The following is a 22,164-nucleotide window of genomic DNA, read 5'->3' as shown; positions in this document are numbered from 1 at the left end:
GAGAAGGGGCCTCCAGCTGGACGGAGCTGAAATCCACAAGGCTCCTTCCCAAGACCGAGCATGAGACAGGACCATTTTAGGACATCGTCTAAGACAGACAACAGCGTCTGTGCCCAGACGCCCACTGCCGCCTGCCTGGGAAGGGGGCTTCCTTGCCTGGGCCGTGAGCGGGCCCCTGCGCACCTGTGCCTTTGCGTTGGGGGTGAGAGCGGGAGGAAAGAGCACGGCCGGGGGTGACCCTGCAGGACCTGGGAGGGCACAGCTTTGCTGCGTGCAGAGCAGAGACTGAGCACAGAGAGGCTGCCCTGCCTGAGAGACGCCTGGGCGCCAGCTCGCGCAGACCCGCAGAGCAGCCACGGCCACCCTGGAAGAGAAGCGCGAGGTCAGAGGACTCACACTCGACGAATTCGAAAAGTCCTCCAAAGCCACAGTGAGCAAAGGGCAGAGACAGTCCTCAGAGCAAAGGGGAAAAGCGACCCGTCACACACGAGGACACGGCTGAGGGCGGCGACCCCTCACCAGAAACGAAGGAGGGGCCTGCGGCAGCAGGACGACTCGGCAAAGGGCTAAGAACAGTCATCTGAGAATTCTCTTCCCAGTGAGGTTACCCTCAAAATGAACACATCATCACTCAAAGGTGACAAACACCGGGAGAATCACAGCTGGCCGGACTGCCCACCATGAAACGGGCTGAAAGGAGCGCCCAGCCACAAGCACTCGGTCCCTCAGGAAGACGTGGGCCCAGAAACCTGACAAGCGCGAGGGGCGCGTGTGCTTCTGCCTCCTCTCCTGATCTTTAGGGCACGTGAGCTTCGGTAAGGGACGTCATTACAGGCCTATCGCTGGGCTTCTATGTAACCTGAGTGGCTACACATAAACAAAGCATCACAAAGCAGCGAGTAAACGGACTGCACGGGCAAAGCTGCTGCATTTGACCAGAATCCAGTTGGGTGGCCGATAAGAGGCGCAAGGCTACCCCCGAGGCAAGACAACGAGACAGCGTAAATATCAACGGAAGGTCGAGTCTCCCAGTCCGCTTATTTCTCACAGTCCCGGAGGCTGGAGTCCAAGATCAAGGCGCCGGCAGACCTGACTCCTGGTGATCCAGTGGATCCCGCTTCCCGCCTGCAGACGGTGCCTTCCTGCTGTGTCCGCACGTGACCTCTTCCCGCGCGTGCCGTCTCTCGTGAGGACACGAATCCTATCGGATTAGGTCTCACCCTCAGGACGGCGCTGAACTCCTAGAGACCCCCGACTCCGAATGCACTCACAGCTCTGAGGGGACACGGGGCACTAAAAATAGTTAATGCCAAAGAAGGCACTTAAGGAGATACAGATAAACAAAAAATCCCAAAAACACATGGCAAAGAGGCAGACATCAATCCAAACCTATTAGTAACCATGCTGACTCAATGGACTGGACACTCCAGTCAGAGGCAGAGATTACAAGCAGCATCCCACCACACACTGTCCACAAGAGGCACACTCTGGCTTCAAAGACACAATCAGGCGAAAGCGAGGCACGAAAAGACGCCCCATGTAAACTGTACCCAATCTGAAATTAAAGAAAATTCCACTATCAAGATAACTCACTACTCGGGTACCAGTTTATGGATAACGCCTAAGACCCATACACTGAAAACGGTGATTCCTCAGGTCAATCGGGGTCCCGCAAGCGGAGAGGCAGACACGTCAGGTCTATGGACCGGAGGACGCAGGACTGTTGAGAGAGCAACTCCCCCCAAACCGATGAGCTCCTATCAAACCCCAGCAGGCTTTTTTGGTAGAATGTGACAAGTGGATCTTAAGATTCATATGGAAATGCAAAGCCCTTAGAAGAGACAAGATTACTTTGGTAAATTAAGAACAAAGTGTCTGATCTCAAAACTTAACCGTAAAGCACAAGTAATCGTAACAATGTGGCATTTATGAAAGGAAGGATGGAATATACTCGTTGACAGAACAGGAAGTCCAGAAGGAAACCCTGACAGTTACGATCTGTCAGCTACGTTCAATTCTGGCCTGTTGGTTGTTAGTATACAGAATTATAACGGAGTTCTGCGTGTGGATCTCGCACCCTGTAGCCTCCCCAAGCTCATTTATAATTCTTGACAGTATTCTTACAGATCCCTTGGGATCTTCTACAGCAAGACCAGCTGTCTACAAAGTAGTTACACCTCCTCCTTTCCAACCTATGCGCCTTAATTTCTGCTCCGCTAGCGCCTCCAGGACAAGGCAAGTAGACGTGACGGCGGTGGGCATCCTTGCCCTGTTCCTGGTCTCCAGGGAAAAGGTTCCACCTCTAGGGTCTTGGCCACTCTGTATCAGACTGAGGAAGTGCCCTTCTAGTGCGTGTCTCCTAAGAGTTTCTACCACGAATGGTTGCAGAGTTTCGTCAAATTCTTTTTCTGTTGTAAAGATCTTGTTTTTTAGGTATTTCATTCTACTAATATAGTTAATTGATCTTCAGATGTCAATAACCTTGAATTCCTGAGATAAACCGCACTTGGTGATGGTACATAAATCCTTTTATATGTTGCTAGATTTGATTGCCTCGTATATTTTTAAAGAATTCTGCACCAATATTCACGAAGATTATCGTTCAGTTTTTTCCTCATGTTATCTTTGGCTGTGTTATTAAGACACCACTGACATAAAATGAATTGGGAAGTTTTTGATCCTCTACTTTCTGAAAGACTTTATGCAGGACTGGTATTAGCTCTTCTTCAAATGTTTCAAAGAATTCACCCATGAAGCCAGTGAGAATTAGGCTTTTCTTTGTGCAAAGATTTTAAAATTATTAATTCAACTTCTTTACTTGATGGAGGTCTACCCAGGCTTACTATTTCCTCTTGAGGTAGTTTTGATATTTTCTAGGAATGTGTCCATTGCATGTAAGGCATCTACTTCGTTGGCAGAGTTGTTCATAACATTCCTTATAATCCTTTTATTATCTGTAGGATGTGTAATGATGTTCCTTCTTTCATTTCTTATACTAGTAATTTGTGTTCTCTTTCTCTCTTGGTCAGTCTAGGCAAGAGTTTGCTAATTTTTTTGAAGGATAAACTTTAGGTTCCATTGGTTTTCTCTATTGTTTCTGTTTCCTGTTTTGTAGATTTCTACTCTGTTCTCTTGCAGCTTCTTAAGGTGGAAGCTTAGATTACTGCCTTTAGATCTCCTTCCTAATATAAGCGTTTAAAGTTATACATTTCCCTCTAAGGCCCGCTTTACCTGCATCCTATAAATTTGGTACACTGTATTTTCTTCCACTCAGTTCAAGCTACTTTCTGCTGACGTTTTTTCTTTGGTCCATAAGTTAGTTATAATTGCATTGTTTCATTTCCAAATATTTGTTTTATTCTCAGAATTCTTTTTCTGTTGATTTCCAATTTAATTCCATTGTGGGCCCCAAATACACTCCACATGAACAGTCCTAAGTATCAGGACCTGTTTTACGTGCCACTGTGTGACCTCTTCTGGAGAATGTCCCGTTTGCACTTGGAAAGACTGTGCGCTCCGCTGTTGCTGGTGGTGTGGCGTTTGTCAGACAGGCAGTCTCTCGTCTTCTTTCTGATCACTTGTCTAGTTGTCCCATCAACTGCTGACAGTGGGCTACTGCAGTGCTCAAATCATGTTGAATTAATTCTTTCTCTTTTTAACTCCGGCCTCGTGCATTTGGGGACTTTCTTTTGTGGCGTGTTTGCACTAACGGTCATGTCTTCCTGAGAAGTTGACCTTTACTCGTCACGAAATGCCCGTCTCTGGAGACGTTTCCTATCTTACGGCCCGTGCGTGTGACCTGAGGACAGCTGCTCCGGCTCTGTCCTGGCTGCTGGCTTGACGCACCCTGCACGTTATCTCGTCTCAGCCTATCGGTGCCTCTGGCTCCGAAATGTGTCCCTCGCAGACAGCGTGCAGCAGTCTGACGTCTCTGTGCCTGCCGCACACTCGTACCCGATGCTGTCCGTGGCTGACATCAGCGTGTCCGCTTTGCTCTTTGTTCCCTACACGTCTCGTGTCTTTTTCGTTCCTGCTTCCCTCGCAGCTTTCCGTCTCTGAAGGGAGAGCGCTGAGCTCCCCAGACCGGATGGCTGGCTCTTCTCTCCATGGGCAGCTTTTGCTCCGCGTACCTGCTCTGCTGTCAGGTGTATACACATTGGTAACTGCTGTTTTCCCGACACCCTGTTACCACGGGGTGCTCCTTCTGCTCCTGGTCTCCAGAACAGTCCTCGTCCCGGTCTGTTTCTCTGGTGCTCATGTCGCGCCCCGGCCCTCATCTGGCTGCCACACGCACCGTGTCCTTCCACTTGGAACGTGTCTGTACTGCTGTAGTTCAAGCACGTCTCTCCTGGGGAGCGTGCGGGGCATCTCTTCCCTGGTGTGGCCAGTTGCTCACGGGTACTGGGTGGCTGACGCACACCTGCACCTGCCATCTATTTGCTGGCTGCACCTCGCTCTCTTTTCTGTTAGTCTGCCCATGTCGCCTTCTGAATGCTTTTCAATGTAATTATTTCAGTTCCTCTTTTAAACTGCATTTTTGTTTTTTAAAAAACTGAAGTATAGTTAATTTACAATGCTGTGCTAGTTTCAAGTGTACAGCTATGTGATTCGGTTACACACATATATCTATCTATATTCTTCTTTAGATGCTTTTCCATTTCAGGTTGTTACAGGATGTTGACAGAATGGATAAACAAGGTCCTACTGTACAGCACAGGGAACTACATTCAGTATCTGCCAGACGCCCGTCTCCTGAGGGAAGGATGTTCCCAGCGCCGGGCTCTGCCCCACAGGCCAGCCTGCAGACGTTGACCTGAAACCCACACCCGCACGGCAGCATGACGGTGGGGCCACAAGGCGGGGACGCTGGGCCGGGCACGAGGGCGGAGAGGACGTTGACGCCCACAGGACACCCCAGGGCCCAGGGGAAACGCCACCTCCAAAACCAAGGGAACCCTGATGGGCGGACACTCCAGCTGCACAGGAGGACGGAGGCGGGAAGCATGAGGAAAGGGCCCTGGAGTGACAGATGGCCTGGGATCCCAGGGGAGGGCAGGGAAGGGGGACAGGAAGACACAGGCCTGACCTGTGAGCTGAGGCTGGGAGCACAGCGTCCACGAAGGGGAGAGGAGGGGAGGGGAAGGGAGGAAGGGGCAGGTGCAGCAGCGATTCCAAAGTGCAGAAGCAAATCAAGCCCCAGCCGGGTGCTCAGGTGCAAGGGCGGCAGCAAGAGGCCCTAGACGGCCGCGGCTCAGAAAGCCTACACCTCAGAGGCAACTATCAGAATCTCAACTTCAGCACAAAAGAAAGTGAATCTAAGGACGGAGATGCAAGAAGCAATGGCAAGAAGGAAAACAGAGGGGCTGACGATTAAGAATGAATAAGCATCTGTCTCAAATGTAAATATTTCCATGACGACACACACCGAGGAAACTTCCAGGGCCTTGGCCCGAGTGTGGTGAGGGAGGGGCTTGGGGTGGAGATGGGCGTGCGCCAGAGCCTAGCGCTTTGGGCAGGCGGGCAGGCTCACGCTGACCCCCGGGGAAGGGCCCGGGTGCTCCCCCAGCAGCCACTCCAGCAAGCACCAGTAAGCACGGCAGGCCCTAGAATTCCTGTTCAAAGCCCAGGAGACAGGCCACGAGGGCCCGCCTCCCCTGTGCCGGGTCAGGTGGGGCCCTGGATGGACCCAGGAGGGGCCCACTCTGGGGGAAACGTGCCTCCACATGGACCCACACCCACTGGGTGAGTCCTTCAGCATGTGTGGACCGGGGTAAGGCGGCGGGTCTTCACTTACCCATGCGTCCATCCCGAGGTGGACTGAGCAGGGAGATCCTTGTCAGGCCGGTGGCTACCTCACACTAGGTTGTAAGAGGAAAACAATTAGTAACGTTCCAGAGCTGCTGCTCTGGAGGAGCGAGTCTCCTCATCTGCTAAGAACACAGCCCCTCAGTCTCATCTGCCTGAGAAACAAACTCCTGTCTGACCGCGTTCTGTGCGGGAACGTGGCCGAGTGGGCAGGGCCCACGGTGGTGAGTGGACGAAGGACCCACCGAGTGCTTTTAAGAGTCTCAGAAGAGGAAAAGTAACCCAACTTCTTGGCTGACATTAGGAATAGCAAAGTCCTGAGTAAATCACTTGGGGAGCGTCCTGTCACCTTGAAATCCAGATGCTGACGGGCATGGCTAGGGCTGGCGGGCAGTGCCCGGCGCCAGGCCTGCTCCACGCCACGCACGCGGCAGTGTCCGCCAGGCGGCGCCCCACCCCACCCGCTCTGCCCCCCTCACTGTAACTGCGCGGTGGGACCTGGGGCGGGGCACACAGCCGCTGCCAGGAACCCAGGCTTGGCGCTGTCTCTGTGCCCATCTCTTCATCTCCACAGCCCGTTCTGGCCCTTCCTGGGGCCCTAGACTTGGCCACCGCCCCACCTGCTGCGACCTCGGGCCCACCTTCCCAGCTCCCGCGCCCACGATGGTCCTTTGCTCCTGTCAAGCAGCCTCCCCGCCAGCTCAGCGGCGGCCTCGTTTCAGGGCACTCTGTGCAAACGTCCCCACCCCGGCCCTGCCTCTGGCTCATGCCTGCTGGCAAGACTCTGACCTTGGAGGGACTGGCCCCCACCCTCGAACGTCGCACTGCCTGGCAGGCTGCTGCCCACCCACCGGAGCAGCCTCCCCTCCCTCTGGCCTCCCTCCCCGGCCCACCCACTCCAGGCTCATGCCCAAGGTGAAGGCCTCTCCAGGGTCTGTGAGAACGGCAGGGCTGGCTTGGGGACGCTCACTGCTCACGGTGCCCTCATCCCATTGCTGCAGTGGCTTTAACGTGGCTCGTGGTGAGCGGGGCCTGACCTCACAGCCCTTCCTACTGCTGCTGTCTCTCGGCTGCGTTCAGAGCCTCCCTCCAGCCCCTCTGCGGCCGCCTGTGCACCGGCCCCTGCCCCTCCTCCCACCTCCGGCACATCCTACATGTCAGGCCACGAGTGTCCAGCACAGGCCAACTCTGAAAAGTTATCGAAGAGAGGAGACAAAATCGCTCCTGTCGGGTTAGCACCTATCTGGGGGAGGCTCCAGTAACAGGCGAGACAGAAAGAGTTTAAAGATGCGGAGTGTCCAGGATGGTGGCTGTGACGCAGGTGAGCGCTGGCCGCGGCCCAGGCCGGGGGAGGGCGTGGGCGCAGCAGCTCCAGGAAGCGGAGGTGCCGAGACAGGCCCCCACAGGATCCGCTTCTTCGAGCGCGCCGGGGAGCTGCTGTCGAGGATTTGGGTTGTTGGCAGCTGTACTCGGCTGCCCTCAGGATTTCAACGGTCACCCGGGCTCGGCTGCGAGCACATCTCTGCGTGGACGGCCAGGTAGTTAGGCCGATGTGGCAGAGTGAGACCACACCCGACCAGGGCAGCCAAGGCCAGGGATGGGCCCAACCTTGGGCTGCATTCTGGGGTGGGTCCCCTGCCCTCCACCGGCCCATCAGCCACCAAGTCCCCATAATGCAACCGGGCTGGCTTGTGGGACGTGACTGACACGCTGCGTCACTGCCTCCTCCACACACCTCACTCCTTGGGGAGCTCCTGCCACCAGACGACGGGTGTTCTGGAGAGGCCCAGGCCCTGTGCCAGGAAGGTGTGGTGGGGCCGTGCGCGTGTGCAGCCCCTCAGGGTTCCACGGGGCCACGTCCTCACTGGAGGCCACATCCTGGAGGGGACGACCGGGAGGCCCCTGCCTGCTGCCCGCAGCGCCGCCTCCCCACGGTTCACGGGCTCAAGCACGCCCTCACTGTCCACGTGGGTCACCCCCTCCGGGGAACCAGCACCTGCCGAGCTAGCCCTCGAGCATCCGCGGTCCAAGTCCCCACGCGGAACCTCACCGGCGGGTGCCCCTCTGCTCGCAGGCACAGCCGAGGGCAGGTGGCAGGCTCTGCCTCCCCCTCCCTCCTAGGACCCAGGCCCAGTGCAGGGGGGTGGGAGGGGGGCAGGATCCCGCTCTCCTCCTCCAGGATCTCCCTCACCAAGGCCACCAGACTCCTTCCAGGGTCACCTCAGGGAGCGTGGGCACTGCCCTCTGTTCCACGGCCACAGGGTGGGCCCAGCCATACCATCTGCGGGACCTCCTGGGGGGTCTTGGGGTTTCCAGGAGACACCTCACCGACCCGCTCGGGGTCTCAGGGCAGCCCCACCAGAGAGGCGTATGCACACCCACCCCAGGGCTGATGGGGTGTCCGGGAGGTGGGCCACTGGGTGGACAAGCTTTCCCTGAAAACGCGTGTCCCGTTCTGGCAGCCACACCCTGTGACTGATGGCTTTCCTGGGACGTGGCTGGGGCCTGTTTGCTCCCCACTGCGAGGAGTGAGTGCTGAGATGGGGACATGGGTCCACGAGGACATGGGTCCACAAGCCCACGTAGATGTTGGTCTAGAACCTCACTTTGGAATCTCAAATCAGTTTGTGGCGTTCTGGTCCCAAGGCACAATTTCCAATGTCCTGCCCAGGAACACATCATCGCTGAGCCGTCAGCCTTAATCTCTGGAATGTTTAACCTCCGGAAACTTTAACCTCCAGAATGGGGCCACACATGGGCCGAGGCTCGAGGTCCAGCTCCTGGGGCAAAGGCGAGCTGGCAGGGACCCGTGAGCTCCAGGTTGTGGGGACTGCCTCATGAGCGGCTGAGGTCTGGGGCAGGGCGGAGGTGTACCCACGCCCCCTTCTGGTGATGGGAGACGGCTGACGAGGGGTAGTGGGTGGGAAGCGTCTCCCCACCGGAGCCAGGAGCGGCTCTGCTGCCCACCCGCCCAGAGCACCGCTTCTCGCCAACCAGCCCACATGCTGGCATCCACCTCACAGGTCGTGTGTACTCGGTGACCACAGCGGCACGAGGCCTCCAGGCAGGACTGAGTTCAGACGCCAGAGGTGGGAGGAGGGCAACCCACCCCGCCCCAGCCCCGAGAGCCCAGTGGCCCCACAGCCGCACCCCAGCCTCCCTCCCAGGTCCCTCCTGGGAGCCGCCTGGAGATTGGCTGCCCAGAGTCTGCGGAGCTGGCGCGCTCGAAGGTCATCAGTGACGAGAAAACCATCCACGCGAAGCTTGTGGGAACCAGGCACGCGGAGGGCAGGTGCACTCACCTTTCTCCTCGGGGAGGGTGTGAGGTCAACTTCCATGGACTCCACCCTGTTACAGACAGTGAAACACGGTCACGGGCCTGGTTACGACCAAGTAACAAAAACACACGAGGCCCCGCGGGCGGCTCTCCCTCCTGCAGCTGCTGAGTACCAGGGGAGCCCGGTGATCACAGCCCCGCCGTGGCCAGCGAGACCTGTAAACCACCGCGCACCCACCCAAGGACACGGAAGCCCCTGCTGTCTGGCCCAAACGAGCCCTCCTGTCTGCCCTCCCGCCGCCTCCCCCCGAAGGCCCCCGCGTGGCCACCTCCTGGCTGGCTGCCCCCCTCCGGCTGCTGTCACTGGGCCCCTCTGCTTCCTGTTGGGCTTCCCGGAAGCAGAAGTACTACTTCCGTCCACCCTACTGCCGGGCCCACACGTTTCATGCAGGTAGGGCTCGACCCACGGCAGTTCCCTAATTAATCAGCCCAAAGGCTGGCATGGGACGTGGCCGGGCGTCCCCGCGGGAGCACAAGGCGGCGGGAAGAGGGCGTGCTCCCTACTTTCTGAACGAGCTTGGGGTGGGGGCGGCCAGGCTGATGGGGCCTCGGGCGCCCTCATCACACCTGCTGCCCGTGGGCTCGACTCCAACCTCCCAAGAGAAACACCCCCCCTCTCGTCCTGTTTCCTCCACGTCCCTCTGTCCCAGTGTCAGAGGAGGGTCCTGGGGACGACACCCAGCTGCCCAGCCCGGGTCACGTGACCACCCCCCACCGATCCCTGCGGCCACATACCCCTGTGTCTGAAACACTGCCCGCTGACGTTCGGGGGTTGGGGGCTGGGGGTGCACACCTTGCAGAGGCTGATGAGCCGGGCGGCAGGAAGAGAGGCCCGTTGGGCTTTGCGGAAGGAGCTGTGGCGAGAAACCTGGTGCTGGAGCCAATTGGGTCCACTCCGCACCTCGTCACAACCCTCCCCTTCCGGGCGACACTTTACTTACTTGAAACTGGACTTTTTATTGTGCTGAAAGCCATCTGTTGTGACAATCTCACACTAAATAGATGGAGAAAAGGCATTAATTGAGCCATAAACGTTTACTTTCAGGTAATTCCTTCCAACCTGAAGGTCAAGAAAACAGAAACAGCCTCTGTTCTCCGTGGCGCTGCCCCGTGGCCCCCTCCACAGCCTCAGTTACTGCACACGCCTGGCTGCATCGCACAGGAATGGAGGGAGCTCCCTCTGACTCACCAGAGCCCAAGACAGTGCTGAGAACACAGCCGGCGCTCAATAAAGGCCTGCTGGGCGGCCCACCGACCGGCAGGGGGACTGGCCGTGCTGGGGCCCAGCTCCCTGAAGGGCACTCACTCCCGCTTCCAAGTGACTCAGTGGAACAAACTGGGTGCCACGCTGGGCGTGTGGGGAGGGCAAGTGTCCAAGGCACCGCTGAGACAGGCCCTGTGACAGGGTCAGCAGTGGCGACACCATGCCGTGCTTGGCGGGGCAGACCCAGGCAGGCGTGGTCTGGGGCAAGGGTGCCGCGTCGGGGGCACAGGCTCCCCCCAGAGGGAGATGCAGGCCACGTGGTGCACGCAGAGCGGTCAGCGGGTGGGCCTGGCACAGAACCCACCGTGCCAGGAACACTCCACCTGGAGCCCAAGGGGAACAGGCAGATTTGGACCCTGAAGCCACCAGGTGGGAAACAAAGTGCTGTGAGGCAGAGCGAGAATACAGCACCAAAAATGGCCAGGGACGGGCTGGAAGGGTGAGACAGAGCAGCCGGACAGACGCGGGGAGAAGGCGTGCGCGGTGCGGCGGAGAGGGCGCTGCAGGTACCGCGGTCTGAAGGAGCAGGTCACCAGGCGCAGACACCAGGTGGGGACAAAGCCACAGAGGGAGAATGGGAAAGGTAAGGGCTGGAAATTTTCCAGAATTAAGACATGATTCCACAGAAAGAAAGCAAACTGCACACCAAGGAGGACAGATCCCAGGGACTGGCCCGGGGGCCTCTTGTCCCCGTGTCAGGGTCAGGCCTCGCCCGCCACAGGAGGTCTCGGCCGCGCTGTTCCCCGCAGTCCTTCAGGGAAGGGAGAGGCCTCCTCTGCGGCTGCGCTGGCCCGCAGCTCGCTGACCCCAAACACGCCTTCACAGGCGGCACAGGCAGCTCATGCCCCATCACGAAGGCGGGTGGGTGGAGGCCTTTTCACCCCAGACGAGGCTGAGTCCACACTGGCAGGCGCCCAGCTCCGACTCTGGCTGGTGGCCCCTGGGCGCCCACGCTGCCCACAGCTGCCCAATGCAGCAAGGAGGCAGGAGTCCACGCACTGGGGCAGGGGGGTCACTGCTGGGCAGACAGTAATCCCGCAGGTTAACCTGTGGCCCCCAAGTTGGGATTTCTGAACGTCCGTTGCGTTCATACCATGTCTCATAAAACCGAGAACGTGGCTGAACACAGGTGGTGCCGTACTGACCCCGGGGGCCAGTGGGCCCAGGGCTGTCACAGGGCCCGGACCAGGGGATGGGTGTGCTGCATGCGCTCTCCAGGGAACTGCAGACGGGGTTAACTCTCCTCCCAGGCCCCCTCCCGTCACCCCAGGAATCACTGGGGGGCCCCCCAAGGGGAACCACTCATATTTTAAAAAATTCTTCTTTTTTGTCTCCCTTTCCTCTCCTCCAGTTTCCTGCACTTTTGCTTTGACAGAAGTTTCTAGCCAACGGAAGTGCTCTTTCCTCTGCACCCCTGGTTACGACAGGGCTGACACAGACGAGCAGTCACGACAGGCCCACCGCCACCCTCGCACCCCGGGCCTCACCTCTGCGGCTGCCCCATCCTCAGCGCTGACTTCCTGAGGGACTCTTCCAGCTGAGAAATCTAAAGACAATTGAACGACTTCCAGTTACCACACGCGCTACACCAAGCGACAGCTTAGACGCAACACGTGGATCCTCAATTTCTTAAACCACAAATGAGAACGCGAGTTATGTGGCAGTGGCCCTCACACTATTTATGAGTGAACGTGCACCAAGTCCAGGTCACCGGGTGTGTAGGGAATAAGCGCTGGGTGATGCGACCGCTGTTCTCCTCACTGCCAGCCAACTGGAGTTACCTTTTCTCCGTAGAAGGCTAACAGTCTCCTCCTGTGCTTTTCTTGAAATTCTAAAACCTGCAAAGACAACACGTGTCAGCGGCTGATGCGCGCGTGGCGGCTGCCGCAGAGGCCGGTGGGGGCTTCCTGCAGCCACCGGCTCTTCCCAGGACGTGGCGCCGCTGCAGCCTGGCAGCCAGAGCAGATGCCGGCAGAGCCCAGGCTGAGGACGGTCACGGCCAGGTGCACTCCACCAGAGGCAGCGAGGGCCGCGGGTTCCACGTGAGGATCGCGTGGGCAAGGGGGCTGCTGTGCCTCCCTTCCGCGTGGCTTCAGCGGCCCTTGGGGCCCAGGCCATGGGATGCGACACATTCCACAAGGGCCGATCACCATGTGCCGTCCCTCAGGCAACAGCAACTGGATCACAGATGGCCTCCTGACCAGACAGACTAACCAGAAACCCCCTGACCTGCCACCCCGACTGGGCCTGCGCCGGGCAAGAACGCCACCAGGCAGACAGGCAGGGCCGCGCCATTCCAGGAGCCCAGCGACCTTGACTGGACATCCGGGGCCAGCGGCACCTGCAAGCAGCAGCGTCCCTGGTCCTCCGTTTATACGAGCCCCAACCTCCTTGTCTGTGGTATCCAGAGCCTGGACCAGTCCCTGAGAGTGCCCGCGTACATTAGAAGACGGCGACTGTGATTTCCTCAAGGGAAGAGAGCTATTTTCACCACTGGAGTTTCAGACAACGACACCCACTCTCTCAAAACACTAAACTGAATTGCTTGAAGCTAATTCTTGTCGCCGTCCGCACACAGCTGACACACAGCAGAACCGGGTGCGGGGCAAACTGGGATTTGAAGTCCACACTGTATAAACGCATCACCCACTTCACTACCCCCAGGAATCTGCCAACGTGAGTGCAAACATCCAGGGACGGTGGCCTTTTCCCTGGGGCTCACTGGCCTGGTCCAAACTGAGGGAAAGGAGGCTGGCCCAGCCCACCTCCAGAGGGTGGGGCTGTGGTCAGGAGGGACAAACCCTCCTGGCTCCTACATCCTGAGGGATTCAGAGCCCTTGGGGCAGCGGACATGCTCCACAGTGCTCCAGTGAGCCCCCCCGCTCCATGAGACCAGGGGCGCGTGTCTCCACCCAGCGGAGGGGCAACGGCCACAGGCTCTGCCCAGAGCGTCAGCCTGTGGAAGGGGTGCCCCAAGGGGACCCCAATGCCGCCGCTGCACAAAGTCCTCACGATTTGCGAGGTCCTGTCCCAGGAAGGCTCGGGAGCGCACCAACGGTTCTCAAGTCCTGCTGCCCCCGGGCCTCAGCAGGCAGACTTCTGAGTCCTCACTCCGGGCGAGGTGAAGCCCCCGTCAGCCCGTGACCGGGTGCCTCTTCCTCACAGCGTGCAGGGCACTGAGGCAGGGCCGTGCACAGCTGGGAGGGATTTTGTACAGACAGTTCTCAAGCCGCCTTCCCCAATCACCTTCAGCAAGACACAGTGACAGTCACCTGTCTCCACAGCTCCTATGCCTGCAGTGTCACAGTGTCCTATGCCTGCAGCGAGAGACTAATGTCCCGCGCTGACCCCTGACCTCGTGTCTTGGTGCAGGGCCCAAACTGAGAAACAGGCAGCACCGCCTCTGGGAGCAGCCCCGGGCCGTTCTGGAGCGGCTGGCACACGGGACCCCGCCTCGCAGGCACTGGGGCTCAGCAAGGCCTGTGGACAGGCCAGTGGCTACCTCGACTCTGGCAGGCCATTTCTGAATGAAGACCCTGGTGAGGACAAGAGTGCAGGCCCTCTGTGGCTGATACAGACGCAACAGGACAGGTGAGGCCGCCGCAGGGGCGGGGCCACGGGCAAAGCTGGCCCTGGGAGAGGGGCCGGCCGGTGGGGTGCCTGAGCGGCAGGCTAGAGCAGCCCCACTGAGGGCACAAGGCTCACGCGGGCTCGGGGGCACCCCGGACCCTGTGGCCACACGCCACCTGCACTGGCTGGGGCGCCTGAGGCTGAGCGCCGCGGCCTCGGCAGGGGTCAGATGGTTCCAACAGAACAAAATGAAAAAGGGCTCGAGTCCTCGTGCAGCTCTGGCCCCGGGGACCTGGCCGGAAAGAGGGTCCCACTGCAAAAGGGGGCGATGTGGGCAGTCCCCGACCCCCGACCCCAGCACTCACTTCGTGCTGATGCTGAGTCTTGGGGCATCCCTGCGTCCCCCTGGAGCAGTCCCGGGATGATGGGGGACAGCCATGGCCCCACCGGTGCTTCTGGCCACGTCGGAGCCAGAGAGCAGCCTCCCAGGGGAGGGGATGATCTCTGCAAGCTGGCTGACCACGGCCTCCAGACATGCAGGCCAGAGGGTGAGAACGGTCAGGCGAGCGGCGCTGCCCCAGGGAAGGGCCTCGGCCTCAGGCAGCTCCCGGCCGCTCCTCCACACGGCCTCCGAGGGCAGGTGGCAGGCAGCCAGCAGTGGGGGCTGCACCTTTGACAGAAGGACAGCCGGGGGACCACAGGCTGTCCAGTGGCGTCCAGGGAGGAACGTGCAGAGGGCACGGATGGCGGCATTAGAGGCTGGGCACGGGGGCGGGGCGAGTGTGTGAAGCAGCCAAAGGGGGCACGTGCACGGTGACGAGGAGGGTCGGGCAGGCACGGATGCCACGGGGGCCACAGGGTGGGCGAGGGCTGCACAAGTGACCCCCAGGAGAGGACAGCGTCACAAAGCGGCCCCCCGCCCGGAGTCCAGACAGCCCCAGCCCCACCTTCCAAACCCCAGATCTAAGGTCCGTCCCTCACATCGTGAGGCTCAGTGGGGCGTCCTGACCAAGCGACCACTGTGTCCTGACACCCAGCAAAGGCACAGAGACCACGGGACAGAGAGCGCGGCTTCGCCACAGCGGGGGTGGGAGACACTCGCCAACCATGTGTCCAGAGTGGAGTGGTCTCCACAACACCAAGTCTCCAAGGGCTGAGGGCAAAGCCTAGGACTCACCTGGGAGGTCTCCCTCGCGTACTTCCTGCACAGGCCGTCTATGCCCATGAAGAGCGCCTGGACGTCGGAGTCCGTCTGAAAGAGAAAAGGCTGTTTCCTCTGCCACTGCCTCCACGGGCCAGGGCTCTACGTGCTTCAGGGCCCAGACTCAGCCACAAGGACGTCACGGCTGCGTCCAAGGGGCACCGAGTACTCCACGGCGTGGGTGAGGGACGGTGCCCCCTCCTCGAGGACCAAGGGCAGTGCTGAGGGGCTCCAGGCAGCTGGGGGGAGCTGCGTACAAAGGAAACAGTGAAATCAGAAGTGGGAAGAGCGATGGGCACGACTTCAAACTGCTCACAAGTACGTGTTACTTATTTTATTTTTAAAAATAAATTTATTATTTATGTTTGGCTGCGTTGGGTCCTCGTTGTTGTGCATGGGCTTTCTCTAATTGCAGAGCACAGGCTCGGTAGTTTTGGCACGTGGGTTCAGCAGCTGTGGCACGCAGGCTCTAGGCGTGGGGGCTTTGGTACCTGTGGCTCGCAGGCTCAGTAGCTGTGGCTCACGGGCTCTAGCGCGCAGGCTCGGTAGTTGTGGTGCACGGGCTCAGTAGCTGTGGCACGTGGGCTCTAGGTGCGCGGGCTTCAGTAGTTGTAGCACGCGGGCTCAGTAGTTGTGGCTCACAGGCTCTAGAGCACAGGCTCAGTAGTTGTGGCGCACAGGCTCAGGAGTTGTGGCTTGCGGGCTCTAGAGTGCAGGTTCAGTAGTTGTGGCGTACGGGCTTAGTTGCTCCGTGGCATGTGGGATCTTCCTGGACCAGGGCTCAAACCCATGTTCCCTGCGTTGGCAGGAGGATTCTTAACCACTGTGCCACCAGGGAAGCCCCGTGTTGAGTTATTTAAAAAGCAAACATGAAAAAGTAGGGTTTACGAACCGGCACCTGCCCACGCACGCTCCTCGCGCAGATACACCTGCCTCCCACCGCCACCCACCACCCGGCCACAGCAGCATGAGAGACACAGAAGGGCCGGGACAAGGACACACACAGGCCAATGAGACCAGGAGCCTGGGCCCCTCCCAGTCTGTACCAAGCGTACAGGCCCAGCCGCTCCCCATCTCCGCTGAAACAACAGGAACACTGCACTTAGAGAAAGCGAGATCCGAGCTAGAAACTAGAAAATGCACTCGAAGGTCCAGGGCCCCCGAGGAGCTTCTGGAGGACCCTGTGGAGGGGCGGCTGCAGGGGAAGCGGCTCCAGAATCCACTGCCGGCTCGGAGGAGGGCTGAGCAGGGCGCCAAGAGGGCAGGGGGCCCGTGGCAAGGGCTCCGTGTGCAAGTGAGCCCCGCGCTTGACCTTTACCCGAGACCCTGGACAGCACCCAATGTCTCGAGCCCCGTCTTCCAAGGGAAACAGGACAGAAGCCACACCTCCCCTGAGGGCCTGGGTGAGGCCTACACACTAGGGGCAGGGGCCCCAGTGAGTGGAGACCAGACTGATGCCCACAGAGAACCCAGTTCTACACAAAGACCTCCATGGGCCAGGAGGGAGGCGAGGGTGTCAGCACTGACCTGTCAGGGCCCAGGGCCTTCCTTTTTTTTTTTTAAATTTATTTTTATTGGAGTATAGTTGCTTTACAATGCTGTGGTAGCTTCTACTGCAGAGCAAAATAAATCAGCCACATGTATACATATATCTCCACCTTTTAGGACACTACAGTGCATTACGTAGAGTTCCCTGTGCTAAACAGTGTGTTCCCATCAGTTGACTATTTTATATATAGTAACAATAGTATATATGTGTCAATCCCAATCTCCCAATTCCTTCCACCCCACCCCTTTCCCCCTTGGTATCCATACATTTGTTCCCTACGTCTGTGTCTCTATTTCTGCTTTACAAATAAGATCATTTATATCATTTTTCTAGATTCCACATATATGCATTAACATATGAAATTTGTTTTTCTCTTTCTGACTTACTTTACTCTGTATGACTGTCTCTAGGTCCATCCACATCTCTACAAGTGACCCAATTTCATTCCTTTTTATGGCTGAGTAATATTCCATTGTAGATATGTACCACATCTTCTTTATCCATTCCTCTGTCGATGGACATTTAGGTTGCTTCCATGTCCTGGCTGTTGTAAATAGTGCTGCTATGAACACTGGGGTGCATGTGTCTTTTTTTAAAAAATTAATTTATTTAATTTATTTTTGGCTGCACTGGGTCTTTGTTGCTGCGTGAGGTCTTTTCTCCAGTTGTGGTGAGCAGGGGCTACTCTTCGCTGCGGTGCGTGGTCTTCTCATCGCGGTGGTTTCTCTTGTTGCGGAGCATGGGCTCTAGGAGTGCAGGCTTCAGTAGTTGTAGCACACAGGCTCAGCAGTTGTGGCCTCGCGGGTTCTAGAGCGCAGGCTCAGTAGTTGTGGCGCACAGGCTTAGTTACTCTGCAGCATGTGGGATTTTCCTGGACCAGGGCTCGAACCTGTTTCCCCTGCATTGGCAGGTGGATTCTTAACCACTGCGCCACCAGGGAAGCCACATGTGTCTTTTTGAATTATGGTTGTCTCTGGGTATATGCCCAATAGTGGGATTACTGGGTCGCACGGTAGTTCTATTTTTAGTGATTTAAGGAACCTCCATACTGTTCTCCATAGTGGCTGTATCAATTTACATTCCCACCAACAGTGTAGGAGGGTTCGCTTTTCTCCACACCCTCTCCAGCGTTTACTGTTTGTAGATTTTTTGATGACGGCCATCCTGACCAGTGTGAGGTGATACCTCACTGTAGTTAAGGCCCAGGGCCTTCCTGAGGGGAAATACGGATGGAGTCCCCGAATGGGACAGAAGGGAGAGGGAGTGATTGCACTCCACACGCACGGAGACCCCAACTGAAAGCCCTCGCTTTCCCACTTCTAGGAATTTATGCTCTAGAAATAGTCTTACAAGTATGCGGAACTATGGTAAAAAAAAAAAAATGTTCACTGTAAGATTGTTTGAAATAGTAAAAAACCCAAAAAAACCCAAAGGTTTACCAATAGGAAAATACTGTCATACCATGCAATCACTTCTAGAGAATGTGGGTGTGTACATTTTAGAAAATGTAGTGTCAACTGGGAAACACCCTATAAAAGGTAAATCACAGTAACACACAGAGAAGGATCCAGAAAAGGACCCACACTCCTGGCTGTCATCATCGGGAAGTAGGGCCTGGGGGACTTGCACATTCTCTGTTATGATTCTCTGTTACGTTTGAGTTCTGTGTAATTTTATATTTGTAATCAGAAAAGCAATTTTTATAGATTAAACATCAAATACACATCTTAGACCTTAAATGTGAAGGAGTCAACTTCAGCGACTTTCCCTCAGCCCTCTTAATTGGAAATGACCCCAGGAAAACCAAACTGCACCACCTTCCTGAGGAGCTGGTGTTGTACTGAAGAAACACAGGCACCCGACTTCTGTTCCCAGGAGCACCACACCTCCTAATGGGGCCAGGCTCTGGCTCAGGAGAAAGTTGTGCAAGGTATTCAGAACCACGCTATTGGACTTTATGCAGAAAGCTTGTAAGATCTCCTACTGCACGTAGCAAAACAAACGAAAGTTTTAGACACCGCAAATGACTAAAAATTGAACGTCACATTTAAAAAGAAACGCTGCGATTAACTTTCAGATACTACAGATTTCAACTTACACGTTTCGAAAGCAGAACTGAACGACATGGAACTTTACAAATCAAGCATTCGTCCCTTTTACCTGTAACAGAAAGCATATTTCATTCTATTAGAGTGAGTAGTGCTTTTAAATACACATAAATGCAGGCCTTCTTGCAAAAGTACACAGGATTACAGCACTTGCAGTGGACATGCCTGTGGGCGTGCACATAGCTGAAAAGACTTACATAAGTAACAATCTTTTTTTTTCTTGTTTTGCAAATATGCTCCAAAACGGTGGCCATAAAGATCAACAACACAAACTTAGATCAGTCCCAGATATTTCTTACCATCAGGTTTTATAGGAATAACTTAACTTAAAATTTTAAACTCTACAAAATGAAAAGCTCCTCCCATCCACCTGGGAGCTACAGTGTTCTGCTCTGCCCTGCGGCCTCACCCCTGTGGCAGCTGGGACAGCTCGCCTAGCGTCGGAGCATTTACTGAGCTCCTGAAACAGGCCAGGCAGTGCCTGGGGCTGAGCACGGAGGTGTCACGTCCCGGGCCGCCCCCACCCCTCGCTCGGCCTCCTCCCTGTGGGGTGCCCGCCTCCACAGGCTCCTCCCCCACCAGCTGGCCCCGCACTCCCAGGGCTCCCCCCACTCCGTCCCCCTCGCTTCCAGCTCCTGGTTCGGCCCTGCCTGGTCCTCGCAGCCTCTGATCTTGGCTTCTCCACTAGGCAGCTTGGAGGCCAGCCGGCGGTCCACATCCACCGCCACGGGTCCTTCCAGGCAGCACAGCAGCCCAAACCGGGGGCTGCCTCCCCCTCCCCCCCCAGTTTAACGCGGCTGAGAAGCAGGATTCCAACACTGCGGAATCTGCAGCATTGCTGGGCACCCCTCTGCTTTTCTTGGTCACTTCCCCCCAGTTCCCTGCAGGGGGTACTCAAACAAGCCCCCAGGTCGTCTACTGAGGAAGAGGCCCGTCATGCGCACCTCTCTCCGCCTGCACCACTTGGCCTCCTTCTGTCTTAGGCCGATGGCCCCCCAGGCCAGGCCTAACCCTCCACCCTGTGCTCACCTCCTCTCCTTCCCACAGCCCGGAGGGCTCCTGTCCTGGCTCAGACGCCCTCCCACTAAGCTCTGCCCCTAGCCCTCCCTGGCGCTTCCCAGCCCCGAGCCAGCCTGTCCCCACCATCCCCACAGCATCACGCAGGTCACCCAGCCACTAAGGCCAGGGCCACATGCGGATGCGCTGGCTGACTGTGCTGGGATGCCTGGTTTGACGCTTCTGCTTTCTCTTCCTCTCACAGCCTCCTCCCGTCTCCACCCACCTTCTTTAGGAAATGCTTTTCCCCAGGTGAGAACGGGCTCCTGCATCCCCTGCCTTCAGCCCTCCCGTCACCCCAGCATCTCCACTCTCCTCTCTGCACTAACCTCTCCCTGCTGCGCTCCAGCTGCCCGGACTCCCAGACCCTCGCGTGTCCTCACAGCCCCTCGGTCTCTCCCTACATGGCTTTCCTTGGAACCTCCGTGTCCAAAGGTAAGGTCCTGGGCCTCACCCCAAACCCGCTGTCTCCCCACAGCGTCCTGGATGGCCACGGGAACCCCACTGCCAACCCCGGCGAGCTCCACACGCTGGAAACCGAGATGCCTTTCTGCACCCAGGTCTGCCCAACCTGCCCGCTGCTTCTGTCCAGCCCCGTGGGCGGCTGTCCTGCTCTGACACCTCTCCCCTGTGCAGGGCGCCGCTTCTTCCCCAAGTCCTGCCGCCCGCCAGGTTCCATTTCCCCCAGCCACGCAGACCGAGACTCAGCCAGCCCACCCCTGGGCACGCGACGGTGCTCACCCCCAGACCACGCATGAACATGCCTGCAGCACCACCGGTGACAGCCAAAGCCTGGAAGAGCCCGAGGGTCAGCCGCGAGCTGGGAAATACACCAGGACACGGCGTCGGTCCCGAGCAGCAGGCAAGGGGCACCAGGGGCAAGTGTGCACGGAGGATCCCGCAGCGAGAGGCCCAGGCAGGGGCCACCCGGGGCGGGTGTGTGTGTGGGGAGCCTGCTGCCCGCTGGACCACCCGCTCACTGGCATTAAACAGTCCAAGGCGATGGACACCAACGCGGGTCAGGACAGTGGTTTTCCTTGAGGAGGCCTGGGGTGTGTGTGTGTGAGATGTTCTGACTCTTAATCTGTGAGCTGGTTTCACAGGTAGGTCACTTTATGAGAATTCATTGTGTTTCCATTTAGGCTTTTTTCCTGTATAAACTCTATACGTCAATAAAAACATTTCACAAGAAAAGAAGTACACGTCGATCACGTCACTGCCCGCTGCTCACAGTGGGGGCCGGGGCCTCCCTCGCAGTCCTCTCCCGCCTCAGGCCTCCCCCTTCCTCCCACCCCCTCTGCCGGGGACACTTCTGCATCACCCCCCCCCCCCCCCCGGCTTCTGGCTGCGCTTGTCCTTACAGGCACCAGCCTGAGGTCGGACCCCACGTGGCAGGCGGGCCAGTGCCGGAACTGAGACACTCGGCCGGGGTGCTGCCCGCCCTCCCTGTGGCCCCTACAGTCCCTGCCCCCCCAGCCCGCAGGCAAGCACCCAAGAGTCGCGAACAGGAGCCTCTCGGCCTCTGCCCCCCCCCCCGCCACCCGCGCACGCCCCGCCCTCCCCCAAGGCCCCCTGCTCCGAAGGTCCTCTCCCCACCCTCCAGGCCCGCTGACTCTCTCCCCCAAGGGCCCCTCCCCCGGAAGCCCCCCCGCCCCCCCACCAGCCCAGGGGTCCAGGTGTGGGCCTGGCCCGAGGGCCCTCAAAGCCCTGACCCCGCCCTGACCTTTGCGCAGGCAGACATCGCAGTACACGTGGCCGCAGTTAGTCAGGCTGAAGCACGCCGTCCCCTGGGGTGGCTGGAAACAGCGATTACAGAACACCCAGCTGGCCATGCTCCACAGCGATTTCCACTGCCGCCAATGCTGCTGCCCAACCGAAGCCCTCCTGAGACCCACGCGAGACCTGGACGCGGGATCTGGGCGTGGCCCAAGGGCTGCAATGCCACGCCTGCGCACCGCCAAAACTCATGTGTTGGAAGGTACCAACCCGGGAAGAGAGGGAGGTTAGAATTAGACTTTCCTCTCTGAGGGTTGTTTTGGCTGGACGTCGGGGAGGAGGAACATACAGGCGAGGACCTGGCCTCGCTCTTTCCAACGCTGCAACCTCCAGCGATTCTCCTGAGGGCAGCGTGTTGTAGTCCAGGACCTATGTGGGCCCCTGGGCGGCGCCGAGGTGGGTGCGCCGGGACACCGGCGCAGGCGCAGAGCTGTGGGAGGCCGCTGCACCTCACAGACCGACAGCGGGCCGACAGAGTCAGGTGAGGCCTACGCCTGA

At 58.0% G+C, this 22,164-nt stretch overlaps 1 protein-coding gene across 1 annotated transcript; it reads right to left on the bottom strand.

Moving 5' to 3' along the window:
- Window positions 1-1,657: 1,657 nt before the first annotated feature.
- On the bottom strand, window positions 1,658-21,722 carry RNF212 (ring finger protein 212). The gene is made up of 11 exons (XM_065877300.1): window positions 21,614-21,722; window positions 18,825-18,886; window positions 15,154-15,228; window positions 12,188-12,244; window positions 11,894-11,952; window positions 10,084-10,136; window positions 9,936-9,996; window positions 9,108-9,153; window positions 5,795-5,858; window positions 4,711-4,866; window positions 1,658-1,698 (listed from the first exon to the last, which is right to left on the bottom strand). The coding sequence occupies exons 1-11, from the start codon at window positions 21,720-21,722 to the stop codon at window positions 1,658-1,660; spliced, it is 783 nt and encodes a 260-aa protein (XP_065733372.1).
- Between the last annotated feature and the right edge of the window lie 442 nt (window positions 21,723-22,164).

This window comes from Phocoena phocoena, chromosome 5, assembly GCF_963924675.1.
Source record: "Phocoena phocoena chromosome 5, mPhoPho1.1, whole genome shotgun sequence".
Classification (NCBI taxonomy): domain Eukaryota; kingdom Metazoa; phylum Chordata; class Mammalia; order Artiodactyla; family Phocoenidae; genus Phocoena; species Phocoena phocoena.
This window is presented reverse-complemented; position numbering and strand designations above follow the sequence as displayed.

Excerpts from the sequence above, each read along its gene's own strand:
- RNF212 (XM_065877300.1), bottom strand. The coding sequence starts at position 21,722 with ATGGCCAGCTGGGTGTTCTGTAATCGCTGTTTCCAGCCACCCCAGGGG. Across the intron at positions 12,245-15,153 it reads ACGCGAGGGAGACCTCCCAG|GTTTTAGAATTTCAAGAAAA; the intron begins GTGAGTCCTAGG and ends TTGTCTTTGCAG. Across the intron at positions 10,137-11,893 it reads AGGATGGGGCAGCCGCAGAG|TGTGAGATTGTCACAACAGA; the intron begins GTGAGGCCCGGG and ends CCATCTATTTAG.